The 17,481-nt window shown below is 59.2% G+C and overlaps 6 protein-coding genes across 6 annotated transcripts; 2 read left to right on the forward strand and 4 right to left on the reverse strand.

Moving 5' to 3' along the window:
- Positions 1-1,121: 1,121 nt before the first annotated feature.
- Positions 1,122-3,479, reverse strand: BJ171DRAFT_224369 (uncharacterized protein). The gene is made up of 2 exons (XM_053106521.1): positions 2,756-3,479; positions 1,122-2,458 (listed from the first exon to the last, which is right to left on the reverse strand). Exons 1-2 carry the CDS (start codon positions 3,157-3,159, stop codon positions 1,390-1,392), a joined length of 1,473 nt encoding a protein of 490 aa, XP_052962907.1. The 5' UTR covers positions 3,160-3,479; the 3' UTR covers positions 1,122-1,389.
- Positions 3,480-3,925: 446 nt separating this feature from the next.
- On the reverse strand, positions 3,926-5,987 carry BJ171DRAFT_520372 (nitrilase and fragile histidine triad fusion protein NitFhit). The gene is made up of 11 exons (XM_053112425.1): positions 5,809-5,987; positions 5,703-5,725; positions 5,592-5,623; positions 5,279-5,475; positions 5,125-5,182; positions 4,974-5,042; positions 4,737-4,790; positions 4,613-4,647; positions 4,405-4,506; positions 4,257-4,272; positions 3,926-4,179 (listed from the first exon to the last, which is right to left on the reverse strand). The coding sequence occupies exons 1-11, from the start codon at positions 5,959-5,961 to the stop codon at positions 4,037-4,039; spliced, it is 882 nt and encodes a 293-aa protein (XP_052962908.1). The 5' UTR covers positions 5,962-5,987; the 3' UTR covers positions 3,926-4,036.
- Positions 5,988-6,200: 213 nt separating this feature from the next.
- On the forward strand, positions 6,201-11,446 carry BJ171DRAFT_520376 (cytosine(34)-C(5)-methyltransferase). The gene is made up of 18 exons (XM_053112426.1): positions 6,201-6,367; positions 6,594-6,787; positions 7,004-7,220; positions 7,461-7,543; positions 7,693-7,763; positions 7,880-8,019; positions 8,097-8,152; positions 8,358-8,432; positions 8,564-8,649; positions 8,760-8,804; positions 8,963-9,158; positions 9,263-9,433; positions 9,737-9,910; positions 10,164-10,302; positions 10,427-10,476; positions 10,607-10,776; positions 10,946-11,003; positions 11,113-11,446. Exons 1-18 carry the CDS (start codon positions 6,326-6,328, stop codon positions 11,393-11,395), a joined length of 2,250 nt encoding a protein of 749 aa, XP_052962909.1. The 5' UTR covers positions 6,201-6,325; the 3' UTR covers positions 11,396-11,446.
- A 410-nt stretch (positions 11,447-11,856) lies between these two features.
- On the forward strand, positions 11,857-14,293 carry BJ171DRAFT_520379 (uncharacterized protein). Its single transcript, XM_053112427.1, has 3 exons — positions 11,857-12,117; positions 12,277-12,422; positions 12,562-14,293. The coding sequence occupies exons 1-3, from the start codon at positions 12,001-12,003 to the stop codon at positions 13,904-13,906; spliced, it is 1,608 nt and encodes a 535-aa protein (XP_052962910.1). The 5' UTR covers positions 11,857-12,000; the 3' UTR covers positions 13,907-14,293.
- BJ171DRAFT_520381 (ubiquitin-related domain-containing protein) lies at positions 14,289-15,342 on the reverse strand. The gene is made up of 2 exons (XM_053112428.1): positions 15,142-15,342; positions 14,289-14,790 (listed from the first exon to the last, which is right to left on the reverse strand). The coding sequence occupies exons 1-2, from the start codon at positions 15,317-15,319 to the stop codon at positions 14,747-14,749; spliced, it is 222 nt and encodes a 73-aa protein (XP_052962911.1). The 5' UTR covers positions 15,320-15,342; the 3' UTR covers positions 14,289-14,746.
- Positions 15,343-15,475: 133 nt separating this feature from the next.
- On the reverse strand, positions 15,476-17,208 carry BJ171DRAFT_520384 (uncharacterized protein). The gene is made up of 5 exons (XM_053112429.1): positions 16,830-17,208; positions 16,505-16,585; positions 16,305-16,355; positions 15,947-16,072; positions 15,476-15,806 (listed from the first exon to the last, which is right to left on the reverse strand). The coding sequence occupies exons 1-5, from the start codon at positions 17,148-17,150 to the stop codon at positions 15,726-15,728; spliced, it is 660 nt and encodes a 219-aa protein (XP_052962912.1). The 5' UTR covers positions 17,151-17,208; the 3' UTR covers positions 15,476-15,725.
- Between the last annotated feature and the right edge of the window lie 273 nt (positions 17,209-17,481).

The following is a 17,481-nucleotide window of genomic DNA, read 5'->3' on the forward strand; positions in this document are numbered from 1 at the left end:
GTCCCGCCGCTCCTGCCAAAGCCGCCCCATCATCTAGCGCCGCCAGCGCCACCCGAAACAAAAGCTCGATGGACCACTCGGCAGTGCGAAGCTTTGGTGGCCACACGGCGCCGTCCTCTGCTCCCGGCCGGACCCAGACTCCCTCGTCGGTATCGTCGCAGGCCAAACCCAGCACGAGCGGCTGGGACGATTGGGGCGACGATGACAACAACAACAACAACAACGATGATGATGACACCGGCAGCAGAGCCCCCAACACCGGACGCGACAGCTTCGATGACTGGGGCGCCGCCAGCTCGTTCCCCAAGACGACCGGCGGCCTCGGTGCCTCTGGCTTTGGCGCAACGTCGTCGTCGTCAGCGTCCTCGGCCGTGTCGTCGTTTGGAGCACACGGGTCGTTTGGATCGACCAGTCCGGTACCATCCTCGTCCAAGAGCGTGGCCGACCGAGAGCTCGAGAAAGAAAAACGTCGGCAGGTGAGTTTGCGTTTGCACGCTGTACTCGTTCGCCCGTGGGCCTATGGTCACTTTCCCCTTGATCGGCTCGAAACGGCGCTCGGTCATCTTGGCCTCGCAAGCCCATATGCACTGGACATCTGTCCGGTGGCATATCCATCCCGAGCTTGCGCAAGCTGACACTGCAAGCCTGCAAACTAACCTGCAAACCCACATGTACCAACAGAAAATGGCAGAGGCCCGCGAAGCACGAAAGACACAGCGAGCCAGCGTCAAGAAGCTGTAGCCTCCCAGACCCCCCCCCACACGATCACGGTATCGCTTGTGCCTTGGACCGAGCCGGACCGAGCTGGACTGGATGACACTCGATGAGATAAAACTGAACAGCAGTGGAATCATGCACCGCTGCAACCACACGGGGCTTCATGCCGTCCACCTTGCCCGGCGATTACCATCGACAATTGACATGTGCAGGAATGTGGATCAGAGGAACGATGTATTGGGTTGTCTGAGAGACGACGTTCTCGCTTCGTTCGCGAGGTCAGCCACCACACAACCCCACTCGCTCAGGTTGAGGGAAGAGGGGAGGAGGGGGAACTACCCTTGCGCATCGCAAATACAGGCGGCTTAGAGCCCAAAAATGGAAGGGGAGGAAATATCAACATGGAAATGGAGGTGCAAGAAAGGGATCACTCGCACAGGGGGAAGGGCATCATCAGCCAGGAAACAAAAAGAGCCAGGAGCAGTCACATGGCGATATCCGTGTGAACGGACGGGCATCCAGATCCTGCCGAGATCATGTCGAGGCCATGGGTCGTGCTTGTGGTCTGGACTCGCGGTCCAGCTCGACTCACGGCTCAGCAGACATCTGTGGGCTGCTCGGGTGAGCATCATTCACAACTACCCGAGAGGACTTGCCGAGTCGCGGCGATTCTCACTCCGGTAGCGACGCAGACAGAGATCCAAAGCTGAAGGACTTGCTCATGCGCATGCTGGTTCTCACGATCTTGTTCCGGAGCCCCTTGGGATCGGCAGCCTCGGGAAGAGAAGGCAGACTCGGACTCTTGGATAGGGCACTGATGGGCAGGGTTCCTTCGAGAGCGAGCGACGACGAGGCCGACGAGGACCGAGAGCGGCCCGAGAGGGTATCCAGGCGGGTGGCCAGGCTTCGCCGCTCTGGGGGAGGTGTGCCGACCGGCGTCGTCGACAGAGACTGGAACGGCGACGGGGCCGTCGAGGGAGGCGCACGGAAGAGCACCGTCAGGCGCTCGGCATCCGTGTTCCAGTGTGGGATGCAGAGTCGGTACTGGATGGGAATCACAGTGGGACCCGGCCGCTCCCACATGCGCCAACGGGTGGTGTAGTGTTCAAAATACGGCCCCGAGCAGAAGGAGCACTTTGACGACGATCCGAGGTACTCCTTGATCTCGTCCTGGGTAATGCGCAGGATGGGAATCTGCTGGCGGACCAGAACCCGTGCCGCCAGCTCCCGCAGCGTTGGGAAGGTATGCTCGCTGTCGTCATCGATGCGTTGCAGGACCGACTCGGACGGCGAGCACTCGAGGGAATGGCCCTGGACAAACCGCCGACGAGCCCTGCGGTCGCCCTCGTCAATCGCAGCAGCGGCTTCGGGTGTTTCAGCCAAGGGACATCCGTCGACTTGCAGCACGCGCAAGTACTTTAGCCGGGTGAGCTCGGCCGGGAGGAAGGGAATCGGATTGTGGGAGACATCCAGCTTGGCGAGGGCCTTGAGCGCCGCGACTTGAGGCGGCAGCCGAGTCAGCAGATTGTGGTCGAGATACAGCTTGTTGAGCTTGGTCAAGGACGAGATGGAGGCCGGCAGGGCGGTGAGCTTGTTGCTGCCGACCTTGAGCTCCTCGAGCGAAGTCAGGAAGCCAATCGTGTCCGGCAGCTCGGTCAGCTCGTTCCGGGAGAGGTATAGGATCTTGAGCGAGCGCAGGTAGCCGATCTCGGGAGGGATGGATTTGATCGAGTTGCAACAGCTACAGAGCCGGCGGAACAGGCGGGAGGGGTGGAGCAGATCGAGTTGTTAGAATTGGCTGGGCGGACAAGACAGAATCTGCGAGGGCAGGGTCTCGGGCGCTGGAGGAGGAGGCAGGACTGCATCGAGCGAGCCTCGAGGCAAAGCCAGAGGACGCTGACATGGCTCATCCGGTCCAGCAAACTCATGCGAACCACAGCAGGGTATTTGCGTCCAAATCAAGCGGACGCTCTCCATCCCAGGGGCTGGACATATCCTCTACGCAGAACCTTCGCTGCCGAGGGCGGCAGTGACTTACAGCTGCAGCGTCGTCGTAAACTCGAGCAATCCAATGTTCTCGGTGATCTTGACGATGGACTGCGAGCACAGACCGATGACAAATAGCGAAGTGAGCTGCCCAAATCGAACGGGCTTGAGCGAAAGGTCGAGGGGCTCGGGGCGAGACGGGGCGACCGACGAGGATACATGCAGGTCTCGAGCCCGGCTGAGCAGTTCGTTGAACCGGCTATGCTCGATCTCAAAGCCGGCAGGACCAGCGGCATGGTTGTTGGCCGAGATGCGCAGAGAATGCCGGCCGTTGTCGTTGTCGATACCGTCATCGACGACGGCTGGCAGCGGCGGCGGCAGGTCGCTCTGGGGGCTGTATGCATACGCAAGTACGAGCGAAGCCTGCTCCTTGGTGAGAGAAACGGCGTTGCCCATGGCAAAGACGATGGTTCAGAGGAGCAGCCTGCAAGCGAGCCAGCGAGCGAGCGAGGAAGAGCTGCGGTAACGGAGGCAGCGGATCGAGCTGGGAGGCGGCGAAAGGAAGGGGAGGGTCGCTGGGGGGGGGCAAAGGCAACTTGGAGACGGAGACCAGAGGACAGCTGAGCCGGAGGGTCCAGCGGCGAGAGGGTGCGACAGAAAACAGACGGACTCGGGACGGAGAGGGACAGCGAAGGACAGGGAGGGATCGAGAAGCCGCAAGAGGCAGCAAGAGGCAGTAAGAGGCAGCAAGAGGCAGCCAAGGGACGCAGCCAAGGGACGGGCTGTCCGGAGGAAGGCGGATGAATGCGGATGTGAGTAAAGGAGTAAAGGGGAGGGGGGATGCAGAGTCTGCAGAGTCTGCAGCGGATTGGGCAGATGGACAGACCACCCAGGCGGATCGAAGAGGGAGGTGGGCTCGGCACCAGGGCAGACGATCGGCGAGAGCGCAGGGCAGATGATCGCCAAGAGCACCACCCCGGGGCAGACGAAGGGCAACGGAAACAAGCCGGTCGGCCGAAGCACAGAGCAAACGAATCTGCGCTGGCGACGACAAACAATCGGCCGGGCTGTGCCGATGCCCTGAGCAGGCACAAACAATGCGGCCATGTGCCCAAGGGGCGACCAACTCTGTCTGGTTGCATCCGAGCACCGGAATCCGGGCGACGATCGCTGGAGGTTGCCAAGAGATGCACGATATCATGGAATGCGGGTGGACATTCTGTTGTTCGACACCATGGCGGCCGTCGTGGGGCCCATGGCGCATCGATGTCCTTGAATCCACCACCATCACCACCACCACCAGCACCACCACCAGCACCACTAGCAATGCTGTTCACACCAGGTCGAGCCGGTAGACGTCGCTGCGGCGATGGTTCTCCACCGGCATCTCGGTGCGGATCTTGTCGAGGCTGCCCAGATCGATCTCGGCAAAGCCCAGTTGCTGCGACTGTTCGCCGCACTGGGCAACGATCGTTCCTATGCACGGAATCCGGTCTCAGCGACCCGCTTCAATCGATCGGCTCTATGCACACCATTCAGATGCCTCGACTCACCCCATGGATCGACGATCTAGGCAATGGATATATCGGATGGATCGGATATATCGGATATATCGGTCAAACCCGGTCTGTCGCTGCATTCGTATCCCCACAGCCGGCGTGCCCGATAGACACATCGTTTGCTCCAACGAGCCACTCTTACCATTGCATGGCCGAACGACTCTCGCTTGGCGTTGTGCCAGCCGGTCTGTGCTGCGGCAACGACGAAGGACTGGGTTTCGATTGCTCGTGCCCGGAGGAGGATCTGGATTCCAGAGCTCGAGCGTCATCGACGAGCAGTCATCGTCTGCACCGCAAGCACGATGCTCTTAATCAGCTCCGCTTGGCGGCCTCCCCCATGGCAACGTTACCTCCCAGTGTGCAAGCCCAGTCTTCACTGTAAATGCTAGAGTGTCATCGAACGCAGGGTCCGGTGAGCCAACACGACGGCCGGACTCCATCGGTGCGGCAAGATGAATCCTGGCGACAACATACCTGATGGATACGTCAGGATCTGGGCGCCCATCCTGCGGAGCAAAAGCGATTGTTCTGAATCGACAACCATTGGGTCAGTGCCGGCCCGGCATTCTCGAACGAGGCCATCCGCTCGTGGGCCATCACAAAGCAGCATCCGGTCGACTCGTGAGCTTCACGAGAAATCGCAAGCCGGTGCAAGCCAGCCATCCCAGGGGGGGAGGAGAAAGTGCAGCTGGGGAGGACACCGACACCTACCCGGAAACCGAAGATCGTAGCATACAGATAGTCCCACTCGGCCAATGGGGGTTGTCACAGGAGCAACAACTGGAATATGGCTTGCCTGTCAGAGCTGCAGGGCCGAGCGGCGAGATCAAAAGGCCAGCCATAGCCCAGAGGCGACACCCACCTTCGCTTCCAGGGATCGTGCTGGCCGACTCAAGCAACTTGGGTCCGTCTGCAATGTCCTGGGTGGCCGGAAGACAGTATGATGAGGCCGCTCTCACATCAAGGGTCCGGGTCGCCATGAGGGCCGCCTCGGCCCGAGGCCAAGTGCAGCTTACCACATCGAACAGGTGGATTTTGCGGTACAACCCAACCAAAGTGCCGCCACGATCGATGACGAGGTGCGAATTGAAGATGCGCTTCGCATCGTCCTTGCTCTTCTCATGCACCCCGACCGAGATGAAGATGTTGTGTTCCTGGGCAGCTTTCTTCAGGGTGCTGACAAAGTTTCCCTCCAGAGACTCGGTGAGCTCCACTGGCGCACAGTCCGAAAGGGCACAAAGAGAAGCCACAGAGATTCAGTGCTCCAGACGGATAAGATTCGCTTTGCGCCAGCAGCCCAGAACGAGCCCCGAATGCATTTCGGCTTACGCGTCTGCTCTTTGGATTGGCCGATAAAGTCGCTGTGGTTGAGGATCGCTGCAAGGTCAGGAGCGGGCCAAGGGCGAGCGGCCAAGGGCGAGCCGTGGGTATGAGACTTACGTCGCCTCCGGGAAGAATATCATCTGGATCGACAAGGGCAGGAAAGACGGGATGAGCGGCGCTGGGTCAGAGAATGCCGAACAAAAGCTCGAGGATATGAACAGACCTGGGCGCCGCGAGCAGCTGCCTGTGCCGTCAGCGACAGACAGGCCGACAGATTGTCCGCGACCGCTGCAGTGGAGGTGATCTGGGCGACAGCGCAGAGAGCTGGCGACATGGTCCGGGCGATGCGAGCAGAGAATCTGGAAGCCAGTGCCATGCCGGTTGCGAGATGGTGGGCAGACCCGGAAGCCTGGCCGATTGTGCTTCCGCCCCTGGCCTGGTGGCGCCAAGTCGCGTCTGTGCGACGCCGGCACCGTGTGTGTGTGTGTGGGGGGGGCAGTGTTTGGTCACGATGATCGCACGTGATGTGTCGGAGGCGCGGCTGCACGTGTTTGGCGAGATCGCCAACCGAGAACCGCCCTTCTCGGTCTGCCGAAATTTTTTCATTGTGTTGCACGAATCGCGCACCCACAACACTCGCATCGCCTGCATCGTCGCCTGCATCGCCTGCATCATCTGCATCACCTGCATCCAGCCACGCCAGCGACCGCCGCAGACCAGTCAAGAGACACCGATACGCCATGGGAAAGCGACATCCAAAGAGCAGCAGAGGCAGGAGAAAGGTGCGAACACTGCGCACTCTGAGCCGCAGCCCATCCGGCCCCCCATCCAGGCCGGTCTGGCACATCACAGCGAGGCCAAGATCTAGAACGGCATTCGCAAGTCCCGGCCATATATCGCTACGAGGCTCCCTTCCTGTTTACTGCATGCTGATGGCTTTGCGGATGCACCCCGGTTGGTCTCTGCTGCTGCTTGAACTGACCTGTTGCGTACATCGGTCTCTCACAGGGCGGCCGTGAGCGCAATGCCATCACCCGCGGCGAAGGCTCGAGCCATTACATCTCCGACTTTAACCAGAACAATGAAAAGTTCAACACCTATTACAAAGCCCAGGGCATCTTGACCGAGGAGGAGTGGGAGGAGAACATGGCGTGCATGAAGACGCTGCTGCCCACCAACTTCCGATTCACCGGCAGCCGCAGGTAAAAACCGCTGAGCCGTCGTGAACTGGTCTAGGCGCCGTCGTCTCGGCTGGATCGTCGTTCTGGAGCGGCCTCGCTATGGCTGCAGGATGGATGATTGTTCGATGCGGTCGCTCCAGTGCGGTTGCTGGGTGTGGTCGCTCGAGCAGATCGCTCGATGCCGATCCCCTACGGCACACCACTCACTCACCCATCCGCCGATCCATTTTGTTCCAGTCATGCCGTCGAGCTCCGAGATCTGATGGTCAAGGAGTACTTCCCCGACATCAAGGACTTTGAGGTCGATGGCGAGCTGATCAAGGTGCCTCTGCCCACACCATTGCCGTGGTACCCCAACAACCTCGCCTGGCAGTTCGACTGTCCCCGCAATGTCCTCCGCCGATCGCCTGAGATTGGAAAGTTCCATCGATTCTTGGTTTCGGAGACGGAAGTGGTGAGTTGGCCAGCTGCAGATGCAGCAGGGTATTGGCCTCAGCCTGCTCCTTTTGCGGCTGATGAGGGTGGACACGCTTGGGGGCAGGTGGATGAACAGCGTCTTGGCATCGAGCGGCTCTGCAGCGATTGCTCGCACTGACGACTGTGGCAACAATCGATTCGACGGCGGGGACTTTAAGGAGCTTGGGCGCCCTGTTGGTGATGGCAGCCCGTATTGATCCGCTCTGCATGGCTCCAGGGCAACATCAACCGCCAAGAGGCCGTCAGCATGATTCCCGTGCTGCTGCTTGACGTCAAGCCCGAGCATATCGTCTTGGACATGTACGAGTCTGCGTGGCATTCACAGATAGCCGATTGCATCGCTGAGTCCCGAGCCTGGGCCTTGGGCACCCTTTCTTGATCGGATGTCGCGGTGCTAATCCGCACGATGTTTGCGGTGACAACCGGATGATCTCCCTGTCGGCTTCCAGGTGTGCTGCTCCCGGTAGCAAGACGGCCCAACTGATCGAGGCCATCCACGCCACTGAAGAAGTCATTCCCCGTAAGCACATTTCTCTGTTGAAGCGTGGTTCGGGAACGTCTGAGCCTGTCTCTGGGCGCTGTGACTGAAATATGCTATCTGCCCTTGCCGGAACCGACCACTCTGTCTTTCTCCAGCTGGGCTTGTCCTCGCCAACGACGCCGATTACGACCGCAGCCACATGCTGATCCGTCAGGTCAAGCGCCTGCAGAGCCCCTGTCTGATGGTCACCAACCACGATGCCCAGTGCTTCCCTTACATTTACTTTGGCGCAAAGGTGAGAGAGCGCAGCCGTGCCACTACGCTACGGGGGGGGAGAGTTGTGCGAGCTCATACTGACCTTGGTTCGGACAGGGCACCAACTGCAAGTCTCTCCAGTTTGATCGCATCCTGTGCGATGTGCCTTGCAGGTCAGTACATCCATCGACGACCAATGAACGATGACCGATGGATGATGGCTGCTGATGGCTGCTGATGGCTGCTGATGGCTGCTGATGGCTGCTGATGGCTGCTGATGGCTGCTGATGGCTGCTGATGGCTGCTGATGGCTTCTGATGGCTGATGGCCTCCTCAGTTGCTGCGGGCCTCCCCACTGATATATTTTGGCATCGACAGTGGCGACGGCACAATCCGCAAGAACAAGACCATCTGGAGCTCCTGGCATCAGAACCAAGGCATGGCCCTGCACAAGTATGTATAGCTGCGTCCATCTCGTGTTCACAGAGAGATAACTGTGCCATCGACTTGGCGTCGCTTCCTCAGCAAACGCCCACCCCCACGAAAGGCGGTCTCTCACTGACATTTTCATTTGCTGCTCGCAGAATCCAGGTCAACATCCTACAGCGCGCGTGCGAGCTGCTCAAGATTGGCGGCAACATTGTCTATTCAACTTGCTCTTTCAACCCTGGTGAGACACTCGCGCATCCCGCACATCATACCCAACGCAGCTGGGGCGGGGCAACGGCGCGAGACTTATTCACCCAAACCGTATCCATCCGTGCACGCCCACACCCTCAGTCGAGAACGAGGCCGTTGTCGCGGAGCTGCTGCGCCGACACAAAGGTACGCTTCTCAGCCCTGCATCATGAGCAGAACAGCGACAAAGTTACGGCCCTGTCCGTCGATGCTTTGGTTGGTTCAGTCAGCGCCAAAGCAGGCCCGCTCGTGGGATTGCATGTTCTCATTGCAGCTTTGCGGCCCATCACTGCTTGCGCGTACAGGCTCTCTCGAGCTGGTCGACATCTCGGAGACGCTTCCTGAGCTCAAGCGCAAGCCGGGCATCTCGACTTGGAAGATCCTGTGCAAGGACGACCAGTTCTATGACAAGTTCGAGGACGTGCCCAAGGAGAATCGCCGAAACTGCCCCGAGTCGGTCTTCCCACACCCCGACAACACCACGCTGCATCTGGATCGCTGGTACGGTGGATTGGCCGACACGGCTGCCTGTCTGCATGCCCACTTGCGAGATGGATTGGTGCTCGATCTTGCCAAAGCTGACTTTGCTTGTCTGGACTGCCCAGCATCCGCCTGTATCCCTACCTCCAGAACACTGGCGGGTTCTTTGTCGCCTTGCTGAAGAAGACGGGACCTATTGGCTCCTTGGACCGAACGGATGTCACAGCCGATCAAGTGCTGGCCGAGTTGGACGAGAAGGAGGCTCTCATCAAGAAGGAAAGCGAAGAGGCCGGAGGGTAAGGGCACGGGCACGGGCGATCCCACTGCTCGACCGCGCAGAGGACTCTACGGGGTGCGACGCTCGTTAGCGCGCGCGGCGCTGCTGGAATGGACGAGGGCCCGACAACTAACACCTCTCTCTGGATTCCAGCTCTGCTGGCTCAAAGAGAAAGTCCGAAAAGAACAGGTGCGAGCCGTTTGGCTTTGAACGGCCATCTGCTCCGCGCGTGTCTGCGACAGGGACCCATGCTCGAAGGCACAGTCAGTCCTCCTAACTAACAGACGTGCATGCATTCTTGTATTGCCCTCTGTCACAACAGCCATGGCTCGAGCAAGAAGACCAAGACCGACGACGACAGCGAGAAGCAGGCGGCCGATGCTGCCCAGAAGCCTGTCGAATTGGACAATCCCAAGCACCTGGACAAGGCTTGGTCTGGCAAGGAGGATCCCTTTGTGTTCCTGACTCCTGACCACACTGACATTGTTTCGTGCGGGTGAGCCAAACGGTCGCAAACGACCTGTACCTGTCTCTAGATATGCAGCTTCGCCAGAAGGACGATGCCGAGTGTATCGAGCTTGGAAGTGAGGGGGGATGGAGGAGCAGCAAGCCCGCTAGAGAACGCCTTGCTGAAGTGTTGTCTGGTGTGTCCATTGATGTGTTGTCTGGTGTGTCCATTGATATGTTGTCTGATGTGTCCATTGGTGTGTTGTCTGATGTGTCCATCTGCCCGCCTTCGCTTCCTCCAGCAACTTTTATGGTCTGGACGCCAACTTCCCGCGCGATCGATTCGTGGTCCGATCCGAGACGGCCCAGCACCGCACAATCTACTTTGTCTCCCAGTCGGTCAAGAACATTCTGAAGGCATACAATTCGAGCCGTCTCGAGGTGGGTGTGATCCGTCTGTGGCCATGGACTTGTGACAGACCAGAGCGCGGCGAGTTCGATGAGGTGGCGGACACACAGAGCAGCAATGTGCGGCATATTAACAATCAGCCATCTGTTACGACAGATTGTCAACTCGGGTGTCCGCATGTTCTCCCGCAATGTCGGTGACGGGGGGTAAGTCAGAAGAGCAGGGCCATGTCATGGCTTTCGTTGCACAGCGACCAGGTGGATCGTGTGGCTTGAACTTGGAGATTGAGGAAGTGGCCGACGCCTGACATTTGTGCCGTTCCTGCTCCACTCGTAGCATTGCCTGTCCCTATCGTCTGAACAACGAGGGCTTGTACATCCTCGACCCGTATCTGAACAACAGAACGGCCAAGGCTTGCCTGGCCGACATCCTGGTGTTGCTCACAGTCGACTACCCCAAATTCAAGGAGTTTACCCCAGAAACCATGAAGGTTCTTGAGACCATGGGTAAGCATGCGACGCAGCCCAGGAAGCTGCTGGCAAAGCAAGGAGCGGACGCTGGAAACATCGATGGCATTGTGTTGGTCATGCCGCTGGGACGGTTTTGGCTTTTGGCTTTTGGCTTTTGGCTTTTGGCTTTTGGCTTTTGACTGACGAACTTTGCCCGAATGCCCAGAGCAAGGCAGTTTTGTCCTGCGGTTCAACCCTTCCGAAGAGCCAGGCTACACGGGCAGGTGGGTTTCGCATCGTGTCTGAGGCATGACTTGACCCTGTGGGTGGATACACTTTGGCCCCTGTGGACCGATCGAGATCAAAGGGCTGACTCTGACGCTGTTCTGCCAGCCTCCAACTGCCCATCACGCTGCCTGTCTGGCGTGCCAATGTCAGCGCATCGCTGCTGCTCAACCGCCACGAGCGCCGAGCCCTCATGGCCCGCCTGACGGGCGAGGAGTGGATCGAGTCCAAGATCACGGGTGCGGAAAAGAGGGCCAAGCGAGTCGAGAGGGCAGCCGGTGCCGGTGCCGCCGACGACGAGGCCGGGGACAACGGGGAGGAAGACGGCGACGATGGAGCCGAGGACGACGAGGACAAGAACGGCGGGGAGAGCGATGCCCAGGAAGAATAGGAGACGCACTGTCCAGTGCAAATTTGAATACATCGGGAGCTCGCCACCCAACGGACGAGCCAGATGCACATGCACATGCAGGCGGGGGAGGGAGACACCCGACAGGAGACGGGCCATGTGCGGATGGATTTGGCACATGCCATTGGCTTGATTGGCTCCAGTTGCTGACGGTGAACCTGGGCTCGCCAATGGTGAACTTGGGCTCGCCAATGATTAGACCATCGTCACGTGCAACGTTAGAACCGTCATCGTCACCGTCATCGTGATCAATATCAATATCAATATCAATATCAATATCAGTATCAGTATCAGTATCAGTATCAATATCAGTATATCAGTAATATCACCGCCATTCCCACCGCAGCGCCACAATCATATGCAACACTGGTCAGCGCGACTCGCCGCCCCCATTGTCTACCGCCCTTATTGGCCCGCATCCTTTCGCCCGCATCCTTTCGTTCGCATCGATCTGCTGCCCTCGCTGTCCTCGCTGTCCTCGCTTGGCCCGGCCTGGAGCACGCTTGGCCCAGTCCGCCTGATCCGTTCCCTTCTGCCCTTCTGCCCCGTCCACCCCCGTCCACCCCGTCCACCACCCGTCCATCGCCATGCTCGATGCCCCGCCGCCTCCGTATCCGGCCGACCCGGCGCCGTCCATCCAAATCACCCTCACCGTCAAGAATGAGTCTCCGCAACCCTCTCGGGCCTCGATAAATCGACAGAACGTACGCTCTGTCCTTCCCTCTGTGTGCAGCCAAGGCTTCCTGCAGTGCCTCTTGGCCCACCGACCGTCGCAGCTCTCCACCCGCCCACTCATTCTTCCCGTCGTTGCTTGTCCGTCTCCGCTCTGCGCTGCCTCTTGCTCCCACCCCCCATTCTCACAGCTCGAGCGTCTCCGAAGTGCAATGACCTCCATCCACACCACCCAGCAGCAGCTGATGGGCGTCATGGCCGACCTCCAGACGCACATCCAAAAGATGGAGCCCATGCTGTCGGAAGTGTGCGAAGCGACTGCTGAACCATTGCCCAGGTATCATGTTCGCCTCAGGCTCCGAGCTACAACAGCAACTCATCAGCTCCAACGCCCATTTCTATCGCCCATTGCACCTCACTGTTGTTGCTCTCGCCCGCCCACATCCACTGACCACCACCTCCGCTCTGCTCTCAAGCATACACATCGACTCGAGCAGCACCAACCTCCGGACTCCGCCGATAGTCGTGCTCGAGCCCAGCGGCACGACCCAGACTCTGACTCCCGAGTCCGCACCCAAGGACGCTTCGCTCTCTGCCGACCACGACCAGGACAACTTTGACTCGATATGCCTGATGCTCGAAAGTCTCCTCAGCTCCGCCAAGACTGCTGTCGAAGCCCCCGTGCCCGACATTCACGACGACTCGCACGACGACTCGCACGACTCGCACGACGAGGACAAGCCCGAGGATATCTTCTGGGATGTCAGCGAGGAGTACCTGCCCGGCGCCGCCGATGCCCCCGAGAACTCGAGCGAGCGCATCGATTCGCTTGTCGACGAGGTTCTGGAGTCCATATCCACGGTCCATCAAACCTATCTGGAGCATCACCCCGTCGCGCCGAGTCGTCCTGACTCCGTGCCGGATACGCCCAAGGTCAGAAGGTCTCGGTCGAGCACGATACTGGTGTGGCCCGCAGACGCAGCCGATGCCCGACTGTCGCCGTCCCGCTCGCCTTCAGTCGGCAGCTCTCCGGCCTCCTCCCAGAAGCGCTATCCCTTCCGAAACCTGGCCGCATCTCCCCGAAACTCGCCCCGGCGGAAAACCTTAATCCAGAACCTATTCGACCGACCTGCATCGCCAACAGAGCACAGCGATCCCCACGACCAGAGCGATTCGCTGCCTGCCCCCCAGCTCGACGATTCAGGCTTGTCGAGCTCTGCCCTCAGGTCCTTTGGTCTGTCCAGCTCAGACTCGGGCGTGGCACTGTCGGATTTGTCCCCGAGTCAAGCCTCTCGACCGGCGTTCTCTCCGAGGTCGCCAGCAACATCAACGGCTTCCGGCCCTTCGCCGGACACACCGTACTTCCCGTGCACCGAGCAAGTCGGCGCCGGTGTCGGTCTCGGTGTCGGTCTCGCCGGTGGTATTGCCTTTGCTGCTGACCCCGACCCGGTCCTGGACGATCAGGAGCCGACCCTGCGCTGCGAGGGCGACGAGCTGCTCGAGCACGAAAACGGCTACGAAATCGAGCTGGGCCGAGGCGACTTTGGCCGCCTGGTGCTCGACCGGTACTCGGCAAGGGATTCCATCATGCTTTTGTGGGAGATCCACATCAGCCTGCTAATGATCTTGGTCACGGGCTGCTGGGCATCGATCTACCTGTCCTTTGTCCATGGTATCTACGCCGACACCAAGACCTGGCCGTGGTGGGGCCGTCCCAGCGACAAGAAGGCGCTGGAAGAGCCTGCGCTGCACATGCCCGGCTCATGGGACGCCGGTCCCGCCGGAGCCCTGACCGTCATCCTCGAAGACGTCGACGACTGAGCGGCCAATGCATGCGGCCTGGGCGACGACCGCAGAGACAGCGCCATTGCCTTCCAGATCCGCTACTCGCTGCATATAACCCAAACCAACTCGGCTGCATCTGCAATCCGCCTCCGCTCCTGACGACGACTTCGGGCGCATCGCTACCGCTCCCTGCACCCGTCGACTGTCCAGACCCTCAAGCGCATCCACTCTAATCTCTCTTCCGCTTCCGGGCATGCTCGTGCAGCCTGATTTTTGACGCCCCGCCTTTGCCGCTGTCCTCTCAGTAGAATTCAATAAACATCGTTGATCCTCTCGCTGTGCACGTCCGCTCGCCCAGAGCAAGCCCCAGCCACGTTCGCCCGATGCCGATGCATCCAGCAAGAATCCAATTCGCTCCGCGCCCTCCCGTCCACGTCTCCGATCGATTGATGCGGACACAAGCCCCCCCCCTCCGGCAATATGGGCGATTGAAGGCTGGATCGATGTGACGACACAATCCATCGGCTCTGCCCGAAGAGTAAGAAACTTTTGAGAGACCAAACATCCAAGTTTCACAAAGACGAGAATCCATCGCTTCCAAGAAATGGACAGATCAAGCAGGCTTGGAAACCTATGACACTGGATCATGATATGTGTACACGAGGAAGAGGTGCCAGTCGCTCTGCAGCCAGACCATCCGCCACCGCACAGGAGCCCATGGCAAGGGCATTGAATCGGTGCGGGACGGTGATGAGAGTCTGGGGGGTGGTGATGGTGATAGAATGGGAGTTCAACGGAGTATGACAGGGCGCACCCGGGAAACCGCTGACCGATCCGAAGCGTTGCTGTCGAAGCGACTCGGGTAAATCGATGCCGTTACGCATAGTACATCTCCAAGCTCATGCCGTCGTGGATCTCGTCTGTGAGGCCGGGCAGGTGGGAGGATGCAACAGGCAGAGGACACAGGCGTGAGTGTTGACTTCAAGATGGCCCTCGGCTGCTCTGATAAGATCACGCCGAAGCCCCGACTGTTCGACACAGAGGGAGGCGGACAGTTCAATCCTCCATGGAGGTTTAGCTTCTCCATGGAAGTTTAGCTTCTCAATCGCCAGCAAGCGCCATTCGCGATCCAGACTCCAGCGACTCCAGCGACGACTCCAGCGACGATTCCAGCGACGACGACTCTCTTGAGCCGAGCTGTCTGCGGTCGCCTCTCGCTCCCTGCCGCTATCCCACCCAGCCCTCCGGAGCGAGACACTGCGGCAACGTACAGTCTTCCAGAGTGATGTGGTCCTTGTAGATTGTATACCACTTCTTCAAGACAATCTTCTCCCACTGGGTGCCGGTCTGCAACGCAATGATCTTTTTGAGATCGCCGATGGTGTCGGTGGGGTCGCACTTGACACGCACCTTCTTGCCGAGGCGGTCGTTGGCGATGATTTCGATCATTCTCGGGGGCGGGGGATCGGAGGAGCGAAGGGAAGGGGCAAACTGCCTTGGGGCGTTGGACTGAACAATGCGCACCTCAACACGTGGGTGGCTTGTGGATGGCATGATCTGGATGGTGCTGATCACCGCCTGCGCTGTTGCGATGGACTCTGCCGATGGTATACTCTCGTGGTCGCTCCAGATCGGGTGTATGATGTGATTTAGCCCAGGTGTATTTTGGTCCGAACGAGACGACGCTACCCACCGTCAGGTCACCACGCTACAAACTCCCTCCCCTCGCAAGATGAATGTGCTCCCCTTCCGTTCGGGATGCTGTATTCAAAGTTACGTGGCCGGCACTGTTACTGCACTTGCCCTCGAATTTGTGCCCTGCACTTGCATTCAGCCGATGCCAATGGCGTGCTTTCTATCTGATGAGCACTCCGTCGACTTGACGCTGGGCAACAATCGATTTCATGAGCAGTCGACTGACCCTCATCGAGAAGACCTGTTTCGCCATGTTCGAGACGGAGACGCAAAATATCCAGCCCATCCACGATTGGTTGTTAGCGACTCTCGCGGTGGCGGCTCCATCACACTACCTTATCGATATGGAAGAACAAGCTTCGCTCCCACAGCCAAGTCTACCTTGAGTGTCGTCTCGACCACAAAGACGATGACCAGGTTGAGAGCGATCCACCAGTCATCATAACTGTATGCAGAGATTCTGCCGACCAGATCAAACGCCACCGACATGAGCGAGAGACGGTTGTACTGCAGCACCGTCGTCAAGTGCAAGAGCGGCCGATGGTAGGAGCCCGGCATACAATAAATGCGGCGTTCACGTCAAAAGTGGAATGCGGAGAGTTCGAAAACGGGCAATAGAGCCCAGTCAGCATGAGCATGACCACCGGTATTCCAGCAGAATATATAGAAAGGTCGGACAACTCGACCAGTCACCGATTTTCGAGGCGACCACTTTGCGCAGATAAAGTGCAGTCCTCACCAGCTTGAGCCCGGCAAGTGATTTTTGGTCTTGGCTCATGAACCCGAGCAGCTGTGCGAATATGCATGAATGATAAGAGTGAGTTGCCGAGAACACTGCAAGAGGCCCCTGCGAGTGCGAACAATCGGTTGTGACGCTGCTTCTGAACACCCGTTGCAGCAGCTCCGCAAATGACATTTGACCGCCATGGCTGTGCTTACCAGAATGATTGTATCGTGGCTGGAAGGGAACAAATCGATCGTCGTGATGGTTTCGAAAGTGTAGTACACTATGTTGACGGCCTGGAGACCGATATCGACGGTGAGGGTCGAATGCGGTGTGCTCGATGCCAAAGACCATCGCTCGCCAAGAGAGTTGGCGCGACGAGTCGCCCCGACTGATTACCGGGGCTGGCTGCTGAATAACGAACACTAGATGCAGCCATAGAGCACATCTTCGCGTACGAGCGCATTTGCACCCTCTCTCTCACTCTCCCTCATCGTCAGCGCGCCAGCATCTGGGTTTGATGGCAAGGGATTTTCTCACCAGCAACGCGAGCAGCGACTTGCGGAACAGCAGGGCCAAATCCGCCCACTCATCTTCAAAATCGCGAAGGTGACCTGACGGGCTGGCGGCAGTGGGGCCGGCAAAGGCCTCGCGGGTCACGTCGTCGAGCTGGATGGGTCCCGTCTTGGCTTGCCCAAAGAGCGATTCGCTCAGGTCCCGGATGGCTCGGAGGGGCCGTTGCCAGATGCCCCGTCGGCCCGAGTTCACCAAGCCGCGTCGTGAAGTATCGAGCGTTGCCCAGTCGTCGCCCTGGAACAGAAATAGAGCGGGCGTCGACGGCAGCGATCGTGGTGGAGACATAGACGCCAGCGACGACGGTGCCAAGGTCTCGCAGCCAGCAGCAGGCGCCGAATTGGCTCGGACGGCCGCATCCACAACCGCGGATGGAACGAGTCGCCTCTTGGTGGTACTCTCCGGGTTACTTCGGCCATTTGCTGCTGGCTCTTCGCTTTCGATCACGAAACGAGCATCCTTGGGCATGGGTGTGCCTTCGCCGCTGCTGCCTGTGGAAATATCTTGGGCAGGGCCGGATGTAGGCTGAGGCGAGTGGGCTGGTGCTGGGGCAGGCTGGACAGGGTCGAGCGGGATCGGGTCAAACTCAGACGACAACATGAGGGCGGCTGGTACGGAG

The sequence above is a fragment of the Polychytrium aggregatum genome (assembly GCF_025602895.1).
Source record: "Polychytrium aggregatum strain JEL109 chromosome Unknown BJ171scaffold_45, whole genome shotgun sequence".
In the NCBI taxonomy this organism is placed as follows: Eukaryota; Fungi; Chytridiomycota; class Chytridiomycetes; order Polychytriales; genus Polychytrium; species Polychytrium aggregatum.